Raw genomic sequence first — 20,669 nt, forward strand, 5'->3', positions numbered from 1 at the left:
GCTTTTGACTCTGAGTGCTTGACCTGGTCAAGTTTCACTGCAAAAAAATAATGTCACTGCTAATGCAGAATCGTACTGCGTATCTGGGCTCTGGCCCAAAGTTAGGCTTTGCTGTGCAAATAACTGTTCAAGTATCTATACGAGGGGGAAAAATTGCTTCTTGCGATAGAAGCAGCCTAAAACCAACTTGTTTTTGAGACTGTGACTTGGTCTGGAGGGCGCTGAGAGAAAACAGTGATGTCAATTAACTGCGTGCAGAAACAATTAGACCATTCAGTGATCACCAGACCACGAGAAAGAGGAAAAGAAACTCAGAAGCGTGCTTTAGCGGGAGAGATGAAGTGGGGTGAGGTGGATCAGTACCGGCTCCTCGGGCACCAAAGGCAGGGAAAGCCCAGGGGGAAGGGGCCTGGGCTGGGGCAGAAGGAGCAGCATCCATGGGACTGCGGCCAGGGGAGCAGAAACAGGCTTTGGGTGAGCTGAGATGGTGCTGGTTTGTGTCTGCAAAGCTCCTGCGTGGCTGAATTTGACCCATGAATTAACGCTGTTAATTTTTTTCCCCCCTCTCTCCTTGAGTCTCCCCCTCCCCACTTTCTTTTTCAACAGAAACCACCAGATAATAGTGTTGGCACCAAAAAGAAACACTAGGTTTTCCCTAGCCTGTCTCGCACATGGTGCTGTGCATTGATTTAACGGCCCTGGCGCCTTCTACACCGAGTTCTTCTGACACGTCTGTCATCACAGTATCTGGGTGACAGCGGAGGATCGTAGGGCAGTGATACGAGTTGTTTGCATTATTTACCTGGTTGTTTGTATTATTTACATTCATCACTAATTATCGCTTCGTGGCGGGCTGGGAAGGGGAGCCGCCGGGCTGGGTGTGCACCAGGAGCTGAAGCTTTCGCCTTTGATGCAGCTGGGCACCATCCTGTCCTGCTGCCGGGCGAAATGGAGGGTGCTGCCACCCCGGCGCTGTGTTTGGAGGTGAAGGCTCCAGGATTACCATTTTTATCAGTCTCACAATTTAATCTTTTCTATCCTATGCACGTACCTAAGCAGGACTAGCCCCCAGCTTTGGTCAGGGATGGGCGGAGGTGATGAACTGCGTATCTGGGCGTTGCAGAGAAACCAGTGGTTTTTGTCGTCGTGACAAGAAAAAATGCAGGCAATAAAAAATATAGGGGTCCTGTCCCCCACTAATCACACCTTGATGGGGTTAGGTGGCTCTGTCCCACCACCCTGGTGAATGAGGGAGGGCTGGGAAGGCAGGCATGTGGAGCTCTGTCTCATTTTCCTCCTAAATAGAGATAATATTTTTTTTTTTCCATATCCACTGTTTTTGTAGATATTTTTTCCAGAACCACCGACGCGTTTGAGGTGGCACACGTCCTTGCCCATCCTCCTGGGCCAGGCTGCTTTCATATTCAGGGGGTAACATGGGCCCAGGGACGTGCAGCCCTGCGGAGCGGTGCGGGGAGGGGTTTGCACAGCCCCTTTTCTCTCTTGCACTGGGCGCACTGGGACGTGGTGGTGAGCCAGGGCTTGGGTCCGCTCAGACCTCGCGTGCCCCGACGCACGGCCACCGGCGCCTCCAGCCGCTCTCAGCAGCCTCTGGCTCCTCTCCAGGGGTGGTTTGTGGCTCTGCCCTGGCAGGGAGCCTCAGCCGGGCACTGAATGGCAGCGTGGCAGGGACACGGCAGTGCCCACTCACCCACCTGTGGTCCCTGAGCAGTGTGGGGTGCGGGTGCCCTCTGTTAAGCCAGATGTGGTTGGAAGGTTTGGTCTCCCACCATGTGCCAGAGGGATGATGTTGCTTGTGCCATATGGCCTGGAATCAAGCAGCTGAGTCCAGCCCAAAGAGCTGGTGTGAAACCTCACCTTGAAGGTAGGCACCTGAGAAGCAGCACCCCAACCTCTGCTCCTTGAAGACCCACCGTGCCACATGGCTTTTCCCATCCAGGTGGCCCTGGTGCTGCCCACGGTGGGCAGAAGGGGCCAGAGACTTGCTGGAGGGCAACGGCTGCTCTGACCTGTCCCCCAAGGAGCAGCTGAGCCCCCCTAAACCTGTGAGGTTTCTTCCAGAAGTTCCTCTCCCAAGGGGTTAACACGGCGGCACTATCAGCTGCCCCCTGCTATGTGCAAGGTTGTCCTGTTCTAGGAGGAGGTCTCCAGTGTTCTAGGAGGAGGTCTCCAATGTCACCCCGATCGTGTGTCAGCCCTGCTCGCTGGCTGGGCAGGCAGGGATGGAGGCACCAGTTTCACTGGCTCTTGGTGGTGAGGAACGTGGGGGCACTACGGGGGTCTCCATAACTTCACTTTGTGCTAGGAAGACTCATCACTATTTTTTGGGAGTGTGGCAGGGTGAGGAGCTCACCCAGGTGCCTAGACATCTCCAACGATGGTCCTTGGCCCCCAGCTCATGCCCTAACCCATGCTGCTCCCCTTATTTTTCCTAATGGAGCTTCAGGCTCTGCCAAGAAGCTGGGCAATGTCCCCATGCCCTGGCAGAGTGCTCCCCATGCCTGGCCACAGTCCACAGATGCTCTGTACTACCTGGACCCTAATTTTTTTTTTAGTAAGGGAGGCCAACTGCTGCAGGGAGCCCAAAATCCTGTGTGCTGTGGGGTGGACAGGGGCTGGTGGGGGGCAGCTCACCCCAGGGCAGCAGCTGCTGCCCGCTCGGGCACTTCTTGTCTTTCCTGGCCCCCGGCGCTGTAAGTTAACACCCCACAGGCGGGTCCAAAGAGGATTTCAATGAAACCTGAAGCTTGGGAGGAGAGATTATGCTGCAGAAGTGGCCTGGGAGACTGTAAAATATGCACTCCCACAATCGCCAAAGAAGGAACTGGATTTGCTCCCTGAGGAGCGGGGTCATCCCTGGTCTCAGTGACAGTGTCAGAGGGGGGAGATGAATGCCTTGAAGACAGGTCACCCTCTTCTGTCTCAACCTGACCCTGCTGAGTCTGCCCGGAACCCTGGGAGTGCTTGTTCTCCCAAAATTTCATGCCTCCTGGTAGGTCATTGCTTAATGAAAGGCAGGTTTAGGACAGATGCCCATGAAAATGCCCCCAGCACGGCTGGCCCTTTGCTTGCATGAAGCACCACCCATGAGAGTAGAGGAGCGGGGTGACCTTTCCCAGGGCATTCATGCTCCCCCAGCACCTTCTGCCCATGCCCCGGGATGGGGGTGCTGCTGGCAGCCTCTGCTCCACAGGGTGCTGGTTTGGGATGAGGTGGCCTCTTCCAGGTCCCATGATGCCAGGAGCCGAGCTGAACGCTGCTTTCATTTTGGGTGGTTTGCTGGTTTCTGAGGCAGTTGTATCTACAGGGAGGGGAGAGCTGGGCTGGGGAGATGGCTCATCCCATCCCACCCACTCCTCAGGGCTCAGCAGGGATGCACTGACCCTCACAGCTCTCCGTGCTGGCATGTGAATGCGGGTGCTGTAGGCAGAGGCTACCCAACCATCCATCCCCCTGGTCCTAGGACCTCCTCTTGCAGGGGGCCTTGATCCTATTATTTTAAGTCTCTTGATGTTCTGGTGAGAAAAATCAGAGCAGTGGTCTCCAGTTTGCTCTTTTGGAGCCTGCGGAGTTGCAGACCTTGAAGGAGCCTGGAGAGGACAATGTGCTTTTCCCATTTTTTCAAGGTCCTGCTGGCTCTTGGCAGGGTCTCGTACCCAGGGTGCAGCCCTGCTGTGGTGAGCACAGTCCTCTCTGTGTGTCCCCATCATACGATGCCCTGTGCCCTCTTGAGCTGTCTGGAGGAGCGTGGTAGGGTGGTGGGTTTGGAGACACGGCTGGAGGAACCCCGCACAGAGCTGATCTTCTCTCCTCCCTTTTTCACCCATGTTTTGCTTCATTCAGTGTGGTCTTGGGACCACAGAGAAGCTGTATGTCAGGGCCAAGCAGATGCAGCTGCAGGTACAGGGCAGCCTGCGCTATGACCAGGCGCCTGTCTTGAGGATCTAGAGCCGGTCCTGGCAGCCTGTGAGTGACAAACTGCAGAACGGGACTGAAAGGGACTGTCACTGAGCCAAGAAGGGCTGTGCCACCGCAGCTTGCATGTCACTGAGGCTACTCCAGCGCTGGGGGGCTGCCTCCTGCTCCAGATGCAAATCCCGACCCAAGTCCATTACAGAATCACAGAATCATCTTCTAGGTTGGAAGGGACCTTAAAGATCATCTTGTCCAACCGTCAACCTAACTTTGACAAAAATAGACACCCGCATTAAGTGGCTTTGGGTTTGCACCAGTGCCCCCTCGCACTCCAACCCCTTTCCAGGGAGCTGTCACCTGCCAGAGGTGGCTCTTGGGCTTGTCCCCTCTGCCCTCTGCTCCCCGGGGGTGGATGCTTTTGCATGCGAGTGAGCAGTAACGGGGTGGGGGCTCCCCTCTTCCAAGGAAGGTGGGTACAGCTGCTGCCCCACAGCCCACCTTGCCCAGGGGCGAGCTGCCGTTTCACCCCCTCCCTCTTCTCTCCCGCAGGCACGTACCAGGCTCCTCTCTCCCAGGGAAGGTGGGTATGGCTGCTCCAGGGCAGTGCTACCCCACAGCCCACCTTGCCCAGGGGCGAGCTGGCGTTTCACCCCCTCCCTCTTCTCTCCCGCAGGCACGTACCAGGGCCAGTTCACCAACGGCATGCGGCACGGCTACGGGGTGCGGCAGAGCGTGCCCTACGGCATGGCCTCGGTGGTGCGCTCCCCCCTGCGCACCTCCCTCTCCTCCCTGCGCAGCGAGCACAGCAACGGCACCCTGCCCCAGCAGGACTCCCCCGCCGCCCACCCCGACACCCTGCCCCTCTCTTGATGTTCTGGTGAGAAAAATCAGAGCAGTGGTCTCCAGTTTGCTCTTTTGGAGCCTGCGGAGTTGCAGACCTTGAAGGAGCCTGGAGAGGACAATGTGCTTTTCCCATTTTTTCAAGGTCCTGCTGGCTCTTGGCAGGGTCTCGTACCCAGGGTGCAGCCCTGCTGTGGTGAGCACAGTCCTCTCTGTGTGTCCCCATCATACGATGCCCTGTGCCCTCTTGAGCTGTCTGGAGGAGCGTGGTAGGGTGGTGGGTTTGGAGACACGGCTGGAGGAACCCCGCACAGAGCTGATCTTCTCTCCTCCCTTTTTCACCCATGTTTTGCTTCATTCAGTGTGGTCTTGGGACCACAGAGAAGCTGTATGTCAGGGCCAAGCAGATGCAGCTGCAGGTACAGGGCAGCCTGCGCTATGACCAGGCGCCTGTCTTGAGGATCTAGAGCCGGTCCTGGCAGCCTGTGAGTGACAAACTGCAGAACGGGACTGAAAGGGACTGTCACTGAGCCAAGAAGGGCTGTGCCACCGCAGCTTGCATGTCACTGAGGCTACTCCAGCGCTGGGGGGCTGCCTCCTGCTCCAGATGCAAATCCCGACCCAAGTCCATTACAGAATCACAGAATCATCTTCTAGGTTGGAAGGGACCTTAAAGATCATCTTGTCCAACCGTCAACCTAACTTTGACAAAAATAGACACCCGCATTAAGTGGCTTTGGGTTTGCACCAGTGCCCCCTCGCACTCCAACCCCTTTCCAGGGAGCTGTCACCTGCCAGAGGTGGCTCTTGGGCTTGTCCCCTCTGCCCTCTGCTCCCCGGGGGTGGATGCTTTTGCATGCGAGTGAGCAGTAACGGGGTGGGGGCTCCCCTCTTCCAAGGAAGGTGGGTACAGCTGCTGCCCCACAGCCCACCTTGCCCAGGGGCGAGCTGCCGTTTCACCCCCTCCCTCTTCTCTCCCGCAGGCACGTACCAGGGCCAGTTCACCAACGGCATGCGGCACGGCTACGGGGTGCGGCAGAGCGTGCCCTACGGCATGGCCTCGGTGGTGCGCTCCCCCCTGCGCACCTCCCTCTCCTCCCTGCGCAGCGAGCACAGCAACGGCACCCTGCCCCAGCAGGACTCCCCCGCCGCCAACCCCGACACCCTGCCCCTCTCCCCCACCATCACCCGGGGGGGCTTCGCCCTCAGCCTCTACGCGGAGGCGGAGGCCGGCAAGCCCAAGAAGGGGGGGCTCTTCCGCAGGGGCTCCTTGCTGGGCAAGCTGAAGAAGTCCGAGTCCAAGTCGTCCCTGGCCAGCCAGAAGAGCCGCGTCAGCTTCCTCAAGAGCGAGAGCGGGATCAGCTCGGCCGCCAGCGACGCCACCTCCACCGTCAGCCTGGGCGAGGGCGCCGAGGGCGAGGAGTACCCCCCCTTCGAGTCCGACATCGACGCCACCACCACGGAGACCTACATGGGCGAGTGGAAGAACGACAAGCGCGCCGGCTTTGGGGTGAGCGAGCGCTCCAGCGGGCTGAAGTACGAGGGCGAGTGGCTGGACAACCTGCGGCACGGCTACGGCTGCACCACGCTGCCCGACGGCAAGAAGGAGGAGGGCAAGTACCGCCACAACGTCCTCGTCAAGGGCATGAAGAAGCGCGTGATACCCCTCAAGAGCGCCAAGATCCGGCAGAAGGTGGACAGGAGCGTGGAGGGGGCTCAGAGGGCTGCGGCCATCGCCCGCCAGAAGTCAGAGATCGCGGCGTCCAGGTAGGCACTCAGGAGTCCAACGCACAGGTCTCCATGGTAGTGGTGGTCCCCATCCCACATGTCCCTCTGAAGCCATTCTGCATGCCTCCTTGCTGCACACCAGCAGTGGGGTCAAACACAGCTGGTCACAATTTCTATTTAATTATTTCCATTAGATGCTGGCAGATTGGGGCTGAGGGCTCTTGTGGCAGCTTGGGGTTGTTCAGGACCTCTTCTCTTTCTTGCCTGCTCTCCTGTCCCCCTGCAACCCTGTCCAGCAGGGAGCAGGGACTGGCTCTGGCCCTGATGCTCAGCGGGATGGGGAGCACCCTGGTGTCATGCCAGGCTTGGACCCACTGGGTGTCCTGAACAGGGCAGGATGAGAAATGGTGGGATTTGGCTACGGCAAATCCAACAAACTTGTGAGCAGCCAGCGGGACACGCCCCAGATGAACTGGGACGTTGAGCAGAGTATGGCTCGCCCCTGGAGATCCCAGTGTGGCTCCATGGGGAGTTTATGGGATGCATTAGGGTTGTCGCTTAATTTTAGCAGCTCAGTGTAACGAGCTCTCTGGGACAAACGCTGCTCTGTGGGGATGATGTGGACTGAGGGGTAGAATCTACAGTGGGTTCCAAATAGGAAGGGGCTGCCTTGGGGAGCCCCATCTCCCCCCCAGGACCCAGCTGCCCTTGGCCAGGTTCTGAGTGAGCGTTTCTACCACGAGGGAGGTGGCAGCTGAAGCCAGGGTGGGTGGCTCAGCCCGATCACTGAGCCTGATTCCATGGCACACGGCCACATCCTGCAGCCTGTGATGCTTTAGGAGGGTGGGAAAGGAGGAACTGGGGAGACCTCAGCCAGGTTTGTCCCTTTTTGTCCTCCCAGTTCTGTCCTGGCCAAGTCCCAGAGTGGGACCAGGAAGGGCAAGGGAAAACCTCCTTCTGCTTGTGTCCCTGCCTGCTCCCGAGCTGTCCCGGCAGCGCGCTCCTCCTCCCACAGCATCCCCGCCAGCTTCACAACTGCCTGGCAGAGACCAGAGCTCCTCGGGCAGGGTTGGGGCCTTCGCTCCTCTCCTCTTCCTTGGGGAAAACGCGGTTGTGACAGACCTCGGGGTTTCACCTTGCCTCTCCATTGACGCCTCGCCCCGTGTGGGCTTTGCTCAGCAGCTGGGCAGTGTCTGGGGCTCCAGGGCTGTCCTGCCTTGCTCCTTTTTAGTGTGATTTGATTATCAAAGTTCCTTCATTACCAAGCAGAGATGGGAAATCACAGGAGGGGGGAGGGCGCCTCTTTCCACACCCCATCCCTCCCCTCCGAGAAACTCCAGCTTTACTCTCCCGGCGGCCGGTTCTGCTCCAAACTTTTGCGGGGAATGCAATTGTTTTTTAGCAAAACCCAGTTGCCTGGGAGACTGATGGAGAAAACCGGCGGGATTGCAAGAGAAATGCCGTGCAGGGCCAGCTGGGATAAAAATAACAGGCTGGGGTGGCATGGGGCCCACCGGAGCCTCCTGGCAGGGAGGGCTCAGCCTGACACCGGCTTCGCCGTGCCCGGGGAGAGCGTGCGGCCGCGGCGCAGGGCGGCCGTAAATAAGGAGACTGGAGCTGCAAAAGCTGCTCCCCGAGAGCTTGGCCGGTTTACACAAGCCTCTTTTTATTATACACTATTTACACGTTGGATCAAAAGCGGCTCTGCAGTGTTTTCCATCAGGGGCTGGAATGCGCCCGCTGCCCTGACGGGGGACTGCATCCCTCCCCGGCGAGGCCAGGGAATAATTTCCTATTAAGGAAACCTCGGAGCTGGAGGAAATAAGACGTTAAAGCCAGTTTCCTCCAGGGAGTCCTCCCCTCGCAGACCCCGTGGCGGTGCAGGGGTTGTGGCAGGAGAGGAGGACGCTGCGGTGCCCGGGCCCCATCCCTGCGGCGCTGCCGGCGACTGGGCTGGACCCGCTGCAAGGAGGAGAATTCAGGCTCCTCTATCCTGTAAACTATAGCTCATCGTTTCCATCAGCCCTTTATTCCTCTCATACGTTGCTCTGGGCAGAGCCACTCTCTACCTGCTGCCTTCTTAAAATCTGACTCACGCTCTTCTTCCTCCTCCTTTCAGCTCGGTTTTGGGCTCAAGGATAAATATAGGGGTTTTTTTGCTTTGAGAGGATCCTAAAGTTAAATCCCAGCTCTGCCACCAACTTTCTCTTTGGCCTTGAACCTTGCCTTGGTTTCCACACCCGGGACAGAGAGTAATTCCAGACAAATTGTGAAAATAGATTCTTGTCGTTTATAAAAGGGCTGCACTATCGTTAGCTTTGTCGTAACTGCGAGGTGGAGTTTTCTACATGGAGCATTTATATTTCTCCTCGCATGGCAGGGTGTACCTTACCCAAAGAAACGTCTTCGAAGCTACACAAATCCTTTTTTGGGTGAAGATGTGACATATCTGTATGTAAGATTATCGCTAGGAACTAATGAGCAGGACACAGCAGCTGGACTGTGCAGATGCCCGACTGAGTACCTGTGCTCTTGTATATGGATGTTTGAGTCTCATTTGCTTCTGGTGCTCGGGGGAGCCCCTCGCAGAGCTAAACCCCCCCTCACACCCAGCCTTCCACTGCCTGGGGGGGTTGGGGCAAAATGTCAGGAGAAGACCAGATTTCATGCTTTTGCACCATAAAAGGCTATTTAGGGATAGAAATCCTGAGGAAAACAAGCCTGGGCATTGGAAGCTGCCTCGGCCAGTTGCACCGCAGGAATCCCAGGCACGTGCTGGAGCTCTGGGGGTGCACGGGCAGGAGGTTGCTGGTGGCATGGCAGTGCTGGTGGGTATGGGCAGGAGGCTGCTGGCAGCATCACGGTGCTGGTGGATACGGGCAGGAGTCTGCTGGCAGCATCACGGTGCTGGTGGGTGCGGGCAGGAGGCTGCTGGCAGCATCCTGGTGCTGGCGGGTGCCCTGCCTGTCATCTGCCCTGCCAAGATGGGAGGGAGAGCAGTGACAGTCAGGGATGAAGGTCAGCCACAACCAGCAAACCTTGTCCCCCACGCTGCTCCGAGGGCATCTGAGGCACTGGGCTGCTTTGCAGCTCCTGCCCTGCCTGCCTGCTAGTTTGGGCGTTCCAGCCAGCGCTGTGGGCAGTGCCAGCTATGGCCTGCCCTGCTACCTGTCCTGCCCATCACCGCTGCCCTGGCCTCCTCAGCTCCCTCCTGAATCCTCCCGGGTCAGGAATCCAGCTGTTTTCCCCATTGTGCAAGAGGCTGAGGACAGAGCTGGTATTGCCTTAACGCTGACTAGAGAACAGTGATATTTTTCATTCTGTTTTTCCATTATTGTAGTAAAAATCATTCGGCGTGGGGTCATGCTGTCCTGAACAGCCCATCCCAGCTCAGCCAGCTGTCCCCTCGCCCCAGGCAAAGAGGTCGGGCAGAAACCCAGGGCACGTCTCTGAGCAGCACTGGGGGTCAGCTGATAGGATGGAGCTAATGGAAGTTCAAGGTTGATGAATCCTCATCCAGACTGCTGTCACTTGGGAGAAAAGTGCTTCATTCTGAAGCACAGCCTCTGTGGCAGCCAGTGGAGATGGCTTTACTCCTGCTGGGATGGACATGAGGGTTAACATGCACTGTATGACATTCACTAGCCACGTCCCCTACTGCTGGTAGCCTTGGACTTGCCATGATGTGATCCCAAGGGGCTCCCATCAGAGCTGGAATGTGACTGTTGCCACATGAAGGCACCCACCACATCCCTCCAGCCTTCCCCTTTCCCACCCTCTGGCCATCTAGGGTGTCCTTCAAAAATATTGGGGTGGGTGGTAAAGGTCCTGGGATTGCAGAAGGGTATCATCTCCCCAGTGTTTAAGTAGAGAAGTGAGCTGTCCCCACTGTAGGTCTGTCCCCTGCCAGCCCTGGCCAAGCCATGAGTGAGCAAGTTAAAAGCCATCCCGAGGTGTGTAATGGCTGCTTTTAATTTTCTGGGTACATGGGTTGGTGTTCTGCACCCCTGGGTGCTCGGGGAGCAGCAGCACCCAGGGATGCTGCCCGTGCATATGTGCTTGCCTGTCACGTAGGTAGGGTGATCCTACTGAAAGCAGGGAGGTGGAGCATGGAAGTGGTCAGCTTTTATCTCTTCAGGATAGATTAAAATAAAATAAAATAATAAGCAAGAGGAAGGGCAGGACCAGCTGCAGGGGGAACCTTTGATCTGAACCTTCGAAAGCCGTGCGCTCAATAGCTGGGCAGCTCGTACAGGGGTTTTCCTTCTCACTGGTGCTTTCAGGGGGCAAAATGAGTGTAAATACTGCAAATCCCATCTCTGTCCCAGTGCAACAGTGTCTGTGGTGGAGGGACTCTGCAGGCAGTTGTGCTTCCCAGTGACTTGGACAAAGATCAATGGAGGGACTTGGCCACACATCCTCCAAGGCACGGGTCTGGCCATGCTCGGAGATCATTTGATGGGCTGTTAGCAACACCTCAGACATATCTGCCAGATGTTCTGGGATCAATAGAAACACAAGGCACATGGGGCAATAATGGCTACTGTGCTTCACCTTTTTGTCACTGGCCTTGAAGCCTCTGAGCGTCTGGGTGTTTTATGCCTGGAGAACACAGCTACACATGAATGTATTTTGGATTTGAGGTTTGGGGGGGAGGGGGGGGGGTTGTGTTGTATCTGTAGAGATTCTGCAGTACTGCTGCTTGCATAGATCAGTAAGAGTTTATAAACTGCATTCTGAAATCATAGAATCATAGAATGGTTAGAGTTGAAAGGGACCTTAAAGATCATCAAGTTCCAACCCCCCTGCCCTGGGCAGGGACACCTCCCACTAGAGCAGGTTGCTCAAAGCCCCATCCAGTCTGGCCTTGAACATTTCCAGGGATGGAGCACAACCCACAACTTCCCTGGGCAACCTGTTCCAGTGCCTCACCACCCCCACAGTAAAGAATTTCTTTCTGGTATCTAATCTAAATCTCCCCTCTTCCAATTTAAAGCCATTACCCCTTGTCCTATCACTACACTTCCTGACAAAGAGGCCCTCTCAATCTCTCCTGTAGCCCCTTCAGATATTGAAAGGCTGCTATAAGGTCTTCCCGGAGCCTTCTCTTCTCCAGGCTGAACAACCCCAGCTCTCTCAGCCTTTCTTCTTAGGAGAGGTGCTCCAGCCCTCTGAGCATCTTCGTGGCCCTAATGTTAGGCATTAATACCTGTTAAAATAGGGTTTATGGTGACAGTGAGCCCGGGCTGCGCTAAAGCCCCGCAGAGCTGCAGTGAGTGCTTGGAGTCACTGAATTTTCACTGAATTTCACTGAATTTTTAGAGTTGGAAGGGACCATAGAGATCATCTAGTCCAACTCCCCTGCTGAAGCAGGATTGCCTACAGCTTGTCAGAGCATGTTACTCAGGAGCATCCAGGTGGGTCTTGAAAATCTCCAAAGAAGGGGACTCCACAACCTCCCTGGGCAGCCTGTTCCAGGGCTCTGTCACCCTCACCATGAAGAAGTTTTTTCTCATATTTGAGTGGAACCTCTTATGTTCCAACTTGTGCCTGTTGCCCCTCGTCCTCTCACTGGGAACCACTGAAAAGAGTCTGGCTCCCTCCTCCTTCAACCCACCCTTGAGATACTTGTCAGCATTGATAAGGTCTCCCCTCAGCCTTCTCTTCTCCAGACTAAAGAGTCCCAGCTCTCTCAGTCTTTCTTCATAAGGGAGATGCTCCAGTCCCTTAATCATCTTTGTTGCCCTTCACTGGACTCTTTCCAGTAGTTCCCTGTCCCTCTTGAACTGGGGAGCCCAGAGTCACGGATCACACCGGTGCGGCTTCCCCGGCAGCGACACGTGGGCATCATTGACGGCTTGCGCTGTTGCCTGGTTTTGCAGCCTGAGTTGTTCTTCTGTCCATACCCGTGTCTTGGGGGCACATCTTAGCTCTGCCTTCACATAACAGGAGTGCCTGACGGCTCCCGGATCGCTTTCCGAGCCTCCCCTGCCCGGCCGCCTTCCCAGCGGTGCCGTCTCCCTGTGCTCAGCATTTCCAGCCAGCCTCTCCTCGGGGAACGCGGGTGTGTGGTGCAAATGACGTCCCGAAATCGCTGGAGTCAGCAGAGCCTCCTGACTAAATAAGGGCAGGCAGAGCAGGGCTTTTATCAGCGCTGCCCGAGCGCGACAGCTGAGCTCCCAGGCTGCCCACGCCGATGGAGCCCGGCCGCACGCCGACACCGATAACGCGCTTTATTTGGCTCGGAGCTGCCCTGCCCTCCCTCCTCTCGGGGGTTTATGCTGCCGGCAGGGAAGGTGGGTAACCAAAGGAATGTCTTCCTCTTTGGTGAGGCACAATGTGTGCCCTGGGCAGAGCTGGGCTGGCCCGATGGCCACGGTGGCCTCCCCGGGGCTGATGGCGCAGCTCAGCTTCCCCGAAGCTGAAGATTTGGAGTTGGGATTTTCAGGTCTGGCAAATCATACCCAGGGTCAGCTCTGAAAGAGTTTTAAGATATTTTTTTTTCTTTTTTACATATCCTTTGCTTTCTGCTTTCCTCAGGCTTTTAGCCAAAAGCACAGGCGTTAGACACATCAGGAGACCAGAGCGTTCCCAGACCTTTAGGTCTGAGGCCGGAGGACAGGATGCTGGTGGCCACCCCGTGAGAGCAGGCAGTAGCGGTGGTTCAAGCAGTCCCCCAGGCAGGCTCCTCTCTCAGGAGAGCAGCAGATCCTCCTCTGCTGTCCCAGCTTCACAATCTCTTTGCTGCAGGTCTGCACACACCGTGTGATGGATGGGTATGTAGCGAGGAGGCAACAACGGGGGGGAGATCACCCTGGGTGGGATATTGGCTGTGGTTCACCTCTGAGCAGGAGCTGCCAGGGAGAAACACAGGAGTTGGGAGCAGTATTTCTGTACGATCAGATGCTGAAGATGTCACAGTCTGACCTCTCAGAAGCCTTAAAAGATAGGTGGGTGCAGGTGAAAGGGAGGACAGAACTGCCCTGGCAGATTAAAGTCCACCCCCAGACTCCCCACAAGGTGCAGGGGGATGCTCAAGGTGCAAGGTGCAGCCACACCTGGAGGTGATCAAGCAGGGGGAGCCGAGGACAGGTCCTCAATGGCCAGGTATTCTGGCTGCCCTGCATCCCCCGTACTGGGAATGAGCATCTCCTGGCTTCTGCAGGCAGAGATTGGAGAGACCCAGCACCCACGAGGACAGAAGGAATGAGGGCAGCCCTGTGGATCCTGCCACAGCTGGGTGCCAGGACACAGCGGTGAGGGGATGCTCCTTGGTCCTGCTCTCCCAGGATGTTTCTCACAGGGCTTGGTGTGTTTATAAGATGGGTAATCTTGTTTAATTCACTCTTGCTTAATAGAAACCCAGTCACTGGCATCTGTTTCTACCCCAGACGGATCCCGGGGCTGGGACTCCTGTGCAGCACTGGTGCCAGCAGCGCTCACCCCTTCCCGTGACACCAGGCCAATAAAGACCTTTTCCCCTTGCAGCTCCTGAGCAGGCGTGACCTCCTCCGTGTGGCTTATCAGCTACAAATTGAGGTCAGTGTCCAGAATAACCATCTGTGGGGACAGCAAAGGGAAACCTGCCACCATGGCCAGGACCACTTCAGCTTGGGTTTCCTTCAAAGCTCTTGGAGCAAGAAAGCCCTCAGCTGCCTTGTGCCATGGTGTTGTGTTGTCACCATGCACGGTTTGGTTTGGAGCAGTATTTCCACATGAGCCTCCCCATGCCCTGGATCAGGAACCTGGGGACTTTGTGTTACTTGCATCTTGGTGATGGGGACACCCAGCTCCTGTCCCAGGGCCAGGGCTTGGTCTTTAGAGCCTTGTGACTGGGACTGAGCAGGGCTGGCTTGGGCTTGGTTGGACTGGATGTTTGTGGTTTTTCATGGATTTGACAGAGTTGGAAGGGACCTCTAGAGATCACCTAGTCCAACTCCCCTGCTAAGCTGTTTTGCTGCCCCACAGCAGCCATCTCCAGCTCTGTAGAAGTATTGCCTGTTTCAAACCTTCTCCCACCCCAAAAAGCCCTTGGGCTTACCCCTCCTTCTCGCTCACCCTCGCTGTCCCGGCCGCTGGAGCCGGGCAGGGAGCAGGCTGCAGGGTTTGGGGGAGCCCCTATCCATTCCTGGCCCTGTGTGGCCATGGGGACAGTGAGGGACACCTGCCCCAGCACCCCCACAATGTGTCCCCCCGATGTGTGGGGCTCTGTGGGCTGGGGGGGCTGTGTGCTGTGGAACAAGTGATGGTGTGATGCCGTCACCCCTTTCCCGGAACAGCCTCGTCCCCAGCCCAGGCTGGCCGTGGCTCCACCACTGACACATTTTTGGCCCCTGGTGCCGGTTCCACCGAGACACGGTTTTTGACTCCAGAGGAGGGTGCGCGCGGCTTTATCTGTTTTCCACCCGCCTCGCATGAATTTCTTTAGGCACTTTCATGCCCTATTAGGGTAAGAAGGCAGCGTGCACTTTCAGGAGCTCCAAGGAGAAAGCGTCTCTTGGGCAGCTGGCTGCTTTCTCCAGGGCTTCCCAGGTCTTCGGGGTTGAAGCCAGCGGGGCTTGTGGTTTGCAGTGATCCCCTTGAGAGGAGGAGGGTTGGGATGGCAGGACAGCAGTCCCAGCGCTGGGTACGACTCAGATAGCTGGCCAGGCAGGGAAAGTGGAATTAATGGGCTGTTCAGTCCGACCTTGGGGGAAAACCTTATCTCAACAGCGTACAAACACAGAAAGGGAAAAATGAAGTGTGACTTTAATCTGCAAAATGACTGCGGAAAATAGTGGCTTCTCGTTCAATTGATCTGCTGCCGCGTGGATCAGGAAGGCTTTGACTCCCATCCAAATGCTTGAAATCAGCCGGCAGGGAGCCGGGCTTTAAAATCATCTGATTCCATCAGGCTTTGCTCAGAGGTTATCGTCATTTCGGTGGAATGTGAAATAGGCTTATCTTGAAAACTCAAAAATATTTAAGTAAAACGTCCAATTTAAATATAAAGCCTGAGATACAGAAACCCTCGCTTCTTCTGGAGGAGGTGCATTTTTTTCAGCTTATCCTGGTGCCAAGCCAGAGCCCGTTGGCTTTGTGACTCCAAGGCTTTGTTGTTTTGCTCCTATGAGGCCGGCTGAGCCTTCAGCGAGCTCTGGATGGTGTCCCATCCACCTGGGTGCCCCCAGCAGCTTTGGGTGCAAGCAGGGGACATGGGTGCTGCACCCGAAAATGGGCTCGCAGCTCCCTGTTCCCTCCCTTCTTTCTCCTGCATCTCAGAATGTCAACTCAAGAGACCTAGAGGGCTGAGAGAAAAAGGCTTCTGCCTTAATTTTTGATGAATCATTGGGCCTCTGACCAAATGCAATATTTTAAGAAATCTGCCTGCTTTCATTTCCTTAAAAAAAAAGAAAAGAAAAGAAAAACTAAATCCTGCTCCTCTTTTTTGACCGGGGGGAAAAAATATCACAAAACAGATACTGCAGTTCCTCACTTTCGGTTTGGATTGATGAAATATGAAAAATGTTCAAGTCAGAAGTTGCTAAATTTTTTAGTTGAAAAAAACCAACAATCTTAGAGAGAAAGCACGTACTTTCTGATCCATTTTAGTGATGGTGAGGCTGGCAATTGGGTAAAACATGCTTGGATTGTGAACGCTGTCCATTTGGCAGAGTTTGGGGCTGGAGCTCCTGGGTCAGGCTGGGCTCCCTCGAAACAAACGGCTGCTGGAGCCCTGGGGTTTTCTTGGAAGTGGGAATTAATTCCCCTGGGGAGGGCAGGGAGCAGCCCCTGCCGCGCAGTGCAGGGAGGCAGGAGCACGAGGGGGACAAAAGGCTGGAAGACCCCGATTGCGTGTGTGCTCTAAAGAAATTTTGATGCTCTTATCAGTGGGATAACCCAGCTGCTTTGATCTTGCAGCAGTAGCTAATTAAATAAGGATCCCCAAAGCATTAGCTGAGTCCCTTTGGTCATGGTGTGGTGGAAGCTGGAATAAATTGGTGACATTTGTGCATAGTCCCAAGGTGGTGCTGCTCTGGGGGAACTCAGTCCTCTGAGCTCTGCTTGATCCGTGGCCAGGATGGCATGGAGCAGAGGGGACCTGAAAACCAGGGGAGGAGGAGGCACTCCAGTGGCCAGCAGAAAATCCCCCCTTTTTTTTCCCAAAGATATCTCTGTGGATGCTCTCATGAGCTGCTCCCAGAGAGTGGCTGCAGGGCCATGCTGCTGGACCAGTAGCCAGCAGCCCTTTGAGCTGGCAGGCTCTGGCTTGCACTGCTCCATTTAGAGCCGGCTCCGGGCAGCTGCAGGCTGGCATCCGAGGGCTGCGGGGGGAACGGAGAGCAACTGCAGTCTGTGCTGGCCCCGACGGCTCGTCGCAGCCCACGGGCTCCCGTGCAGGCTGGCACGGCCAAGCCCTGTCAGCTAGCTGCCCACCCGCTCCTGCTCGGCTCACGGGGCAATTAAGGCAGCGGAGATTAATTGAGCAAATCTCCCGTACGCAGGGCCGGGGTGCGTAGGTTGTGGTCTCATTGAAGACAGCTGCAGATCTGTCTGCTGTAAGATTAATATCACTTTAACTGTTCTGAGGGGAAGTATCCCTCGGTGAAAGATGCAAGTGGCTCTGAGCTATTTAGGGCTGTGGATAACATTTCGGTATTTAAAAAATTCACCAAGTAATCATAAAGGCTAGTGCTTACTGAGCTCGTTAGGTGGCAGGGAGCTCTGCCAGGCCTGTCCTCCTGAGGCACTGCACAGAAAAGGATGCTTTTCTCCTGGCTGAATGGCCTGTTCATGCCCTTTCTGCACAAGGAAGGAGGAAAGGTCTGATTTATCCAGCAAAGTCGCCTGGGCTTGTAGAGAGTGGCACCACTTCTAAGTGCTGGTACCACGAGTGAAAAGCCTGGGGCATCTCATCGGCTGTCTGCAAGGGATGGGAGGCTGGAGGGCAGAGCTGCAAGGTCAGGATGGCTTCTCCTTTTGGATTTCTTTTACAGTGGTACGGAGGTGTTTCCTTTAGGAGGCAGTTTGTGTTGATTTATGCTTATTTCATGATGTAGATCACACCTTGCAGGTGCAGAGTCTATGATATAAACCAGCAAAGACTCAGTCAGCCCCAGGGGTGTCAGAGTCTAAACTGAGTGTGTACATGCACATGAGTGATGGAGCAAAAAGAGCAAAAGGAGAGTGAAAGGTACAGCTGGCTCTCAGGGCAGGACCGTGGGGTGAGACACAGGTGGGTTTGGCTGTGGGCAGGGAAAGTGGCATGAGAGATGGACTGAAAATGGATATTCAGTCCCATGGGCTGGGTATAGGCAAATGAGGATGGCAGAGCTTTGCTGATATTTGCATGGACACGGAAGCAGAAGGAGAAGCACAAAGGAGACAAAGACTGAGCAAGGAAGAAAGGGATGCTCCAGCTGTAGAGGTGATACAAGTCCAAAATAGTGTGGAAAATGGAGAAGACAGAAAGTGTCTGTCCTGGTCAGGCCATAGAATCGTAGAACAGTTTGGCTTGGACGGGACCTTTAAAGGTCATCTAGTCCACCCCCCAGCACAGATCTGTCCTGGTCAGGCCATAGAATCGTAGAACAGTTTGGCTTGGACGGGACCTTTAAAGGTCATCTAGTCCAACCCCCAGCACAGATCTGTGGTGGTCAGGTCTGTGTGTCCTTGTCTTTCGTGATGTGAATGCAGAAGGGACTTGTGTTGCCATCAGCAAAAGCACTTCTGCAGCTTTCCCTGTATGCCTTCTGAGCCCTGCAAACATTCCTGCCAAGACAAACTGTTATCTTAAGTTACTCCAGAAGGACAAAATGATTCCTGCTGGATGCTGGAGAAGGAATTTGGCTGGGGGTGGAAAAGCCAGTTTCCAGGAGAGTGGAGGATAGCAGAAGTCTCCCTTGGTAGAGCTGACTGATGAATTATATTTGCCTAATGACCTTTTTGGCAGCTCATGATATCAAGGATTGCAAGAAAAGGGTATTCAGTTGGTCTTCTCTCAGAGTTTGCTGAATCAATGGGAGGAGGGACACCCTGGAAAAGGACAGACGGTGCTGAACAGGTCTGCCTTTCCCTTAACGAGCAAACGTGCAACAGCTTGGGCAGAGAGCTGAGCTCTTCCCCTATTTCCAGCCGCAAGGTCATGGCTGCACCTGCAGGCGCCCTAGCCCCGTCTGGTATTTGCAGTATTCTCTGCTAATTCCAATCTCATTTACAGTCTAATCCAATGTGGATGTGCAAAACCACATAAACTGTCCAAAGAGCCGGGCGTGCTGGCTTGGCTTTGGGTCTCACCTGTTAGCACGGTGCTCAGCTGCGGCTCGTGTGTCCACAGGGGATTTTAGTGGCCGTCGGAGGAATGATTCGGGCAGCGTTTCTGGGAGACGGCCAGGAAGGACAGGAGCGGTGCTCCTGCACTAGTACAAAAACAATTAGAGCATTAGAGCCCTGCCAGAGGAGCAAATAGCACAACAGATGCATTTAACCCTCCCTCTCCCACCCGTCCAGTGGGGTGTGAAGTGGCCCAGGAGCAGCCGCTGTGTCCCAGCCGGTGCTGCGGGGAGGCAGCGGCCGTGGGGCTGGGATGGGGGCTGCAGGCATTGCCCACATTCCTCCCCTCGGCTCGGCGTGGGGCTGCTGCTCCTCCTTGCAAAGAATTCACCGGGGCTATTTTTAACAGCGCTGGCTGGGGAGATGGCTCAGGGTGAAGGCAGGAAGCGCTCATCCCGGGCGGTACCGCCTCGCGTGGGATGGGGAGCACCAGACTTGGGTTGTAAAGGCCCCTCTTTGTTTTTCTTGCCCCTGGTTGGAGGTATTTAATGTTCACGGTTTGTTTTCCAGCACTGCCTTTAAAAGGGGCTTTGAATTCTGCTGCTGGGTGCTGTAAAATCCTTGGGCCTCTGGTTCAGTTTCACCGCAACCTCCTCCATCTCCAGGCTTTTTCCTCTGCTGGTTTTTGCACCACACGCTGGGAGCGGACAGCACGCCCAGCAGTAAATAAAAAAGTGGGGCCCTGATTCAAGTGCTGCCTGAAAAGTATCGAATTTATATGCACATAACAAAAGATGGTCATTTTCCTCTTTGCAAAAGCTGATTCTGTTTTTGGAGCAGATCTTAACCTTGGAAGATGTTTTTGCTCTTATATATTTCATGTTTAAAGTTCGAAGATCACCTTCCTGCCTCCCTCAAACCTGCCTGAGCTTTTTTATTCTAACCACTGTGCTCAGCGGACCCTGGGCCGTGGCTGGGAGAGGGTTTTGTGCTGTGGGTTGTGTGTGCTGGGCTCTCCCAGGTATTTGTCTCCTGCTTTGCAGCTGGGGCCAACGCTGGGCTCTCCCAGGGCGGCCGGTATTTGTCTCCTGCTTTGCAGCTGGGGCCAAGTTTTGCTCTGCGTCGAGCTCCCAGGCACAGCCAGCCATGTGGATAAATAATAGATTCAGAAATACTCTAGGCAACTTAGATATTATTGTTATGGCTGGGCCCTTTCCTCCAGGCTGGGCTTTGTCACTGCGTTGCTAAACCCTCGGCATGGCTCTATGGAGGGCTGCGAGCAGCAGTGCCCTCCCTTCGTGCCTCGGAGATGCGTGGCACAGCCAGGGAGGACAGGGACAGTGGGACCAGCACAGGGTGTCAGCATGCGTGCCAGGGCCAGGCTGCTGGCTGGGGCAGAGCATCGTTCTGCCTTGTGCCATGGTGTCCCCAGGACACCAGCAGGACCAGCACGTGGTGTATGGGAGCTGCCAGATTTGATGCTGCAGCTACATTGATCTCAGTCCCCCCAAATCAAGTGCTTCTGGATGACCCTGTGAGCAGGGGGATGGAAGCAGAGGTCGGGTGTATCCCGCAGAGTGAGGGAGTCAGGCAAGGCTGCCATGAGGCTCGTGTCCCCAGGGCAGTGGGGGGATCCCAAAGTCGTGCTGTTCAGCTTGCTGTCACAGCTCTGTGTGTGGAGCTTGGGAGCTGCCCCATGGCCTCCCTGGCCTCATGCCCCTCTGTGCCCAGGACAGCTCATTGTAGAGCCCCAGTAGCCTTGGGGCTCACAGCAATGGCTCAGCCCAGCCAGCTCCTCAGCACCCACAGCATCCTCGCTGCAACCTCTGCAACCCAGGCTGGGGTCTTGCTGGCATCGCCACCTCTTTGCCCCTGGGAATTGCAGTACTCAAGCCCCGGGCAGCCGCCAGGGA

The 20,669-nt window shown here is 55.6% G+C and overlaps 1 protein-coding gene across 1 annotated transcript in view; it reads left to right on the forward strand.

The window, feature by feature from the left end:
• Positions 1-20,669, forward strand: part of LOC106889088 (junctophilin-2-like) — a 38,067-nt gene that overhangs the window by 5,767 nt on the left and 11,631 nt on the right. Inside the window, exon 3 of the mRNA XM_014943814.1 lies at positions 5,760-6,543. Within this exon, the coding sequence (XP_014799300.1) occupies positions 5,760-6,543 (784 nt within the window). The remainder of the gene's footprint in view (positions 1-5,759; positions 6,544-20,669) is intronic.

The sequence above is a fragment of the Calidris pugnax genome, unplaced genomic scaffold, assembly GCF_001431845.1.
Source record: "Calidris pugnax isolate Ruff unplaced genomic scaffold, ASM143184v1 scaffold118, whole genome shotgun sequence".
In the NCBI taxonomy this organism is placed as follows: Eukaryota; Metazoa; Chordata; class Aves; order Charadriiformes; family Scolopacidae; genus Calidris; species Calidris pugnax.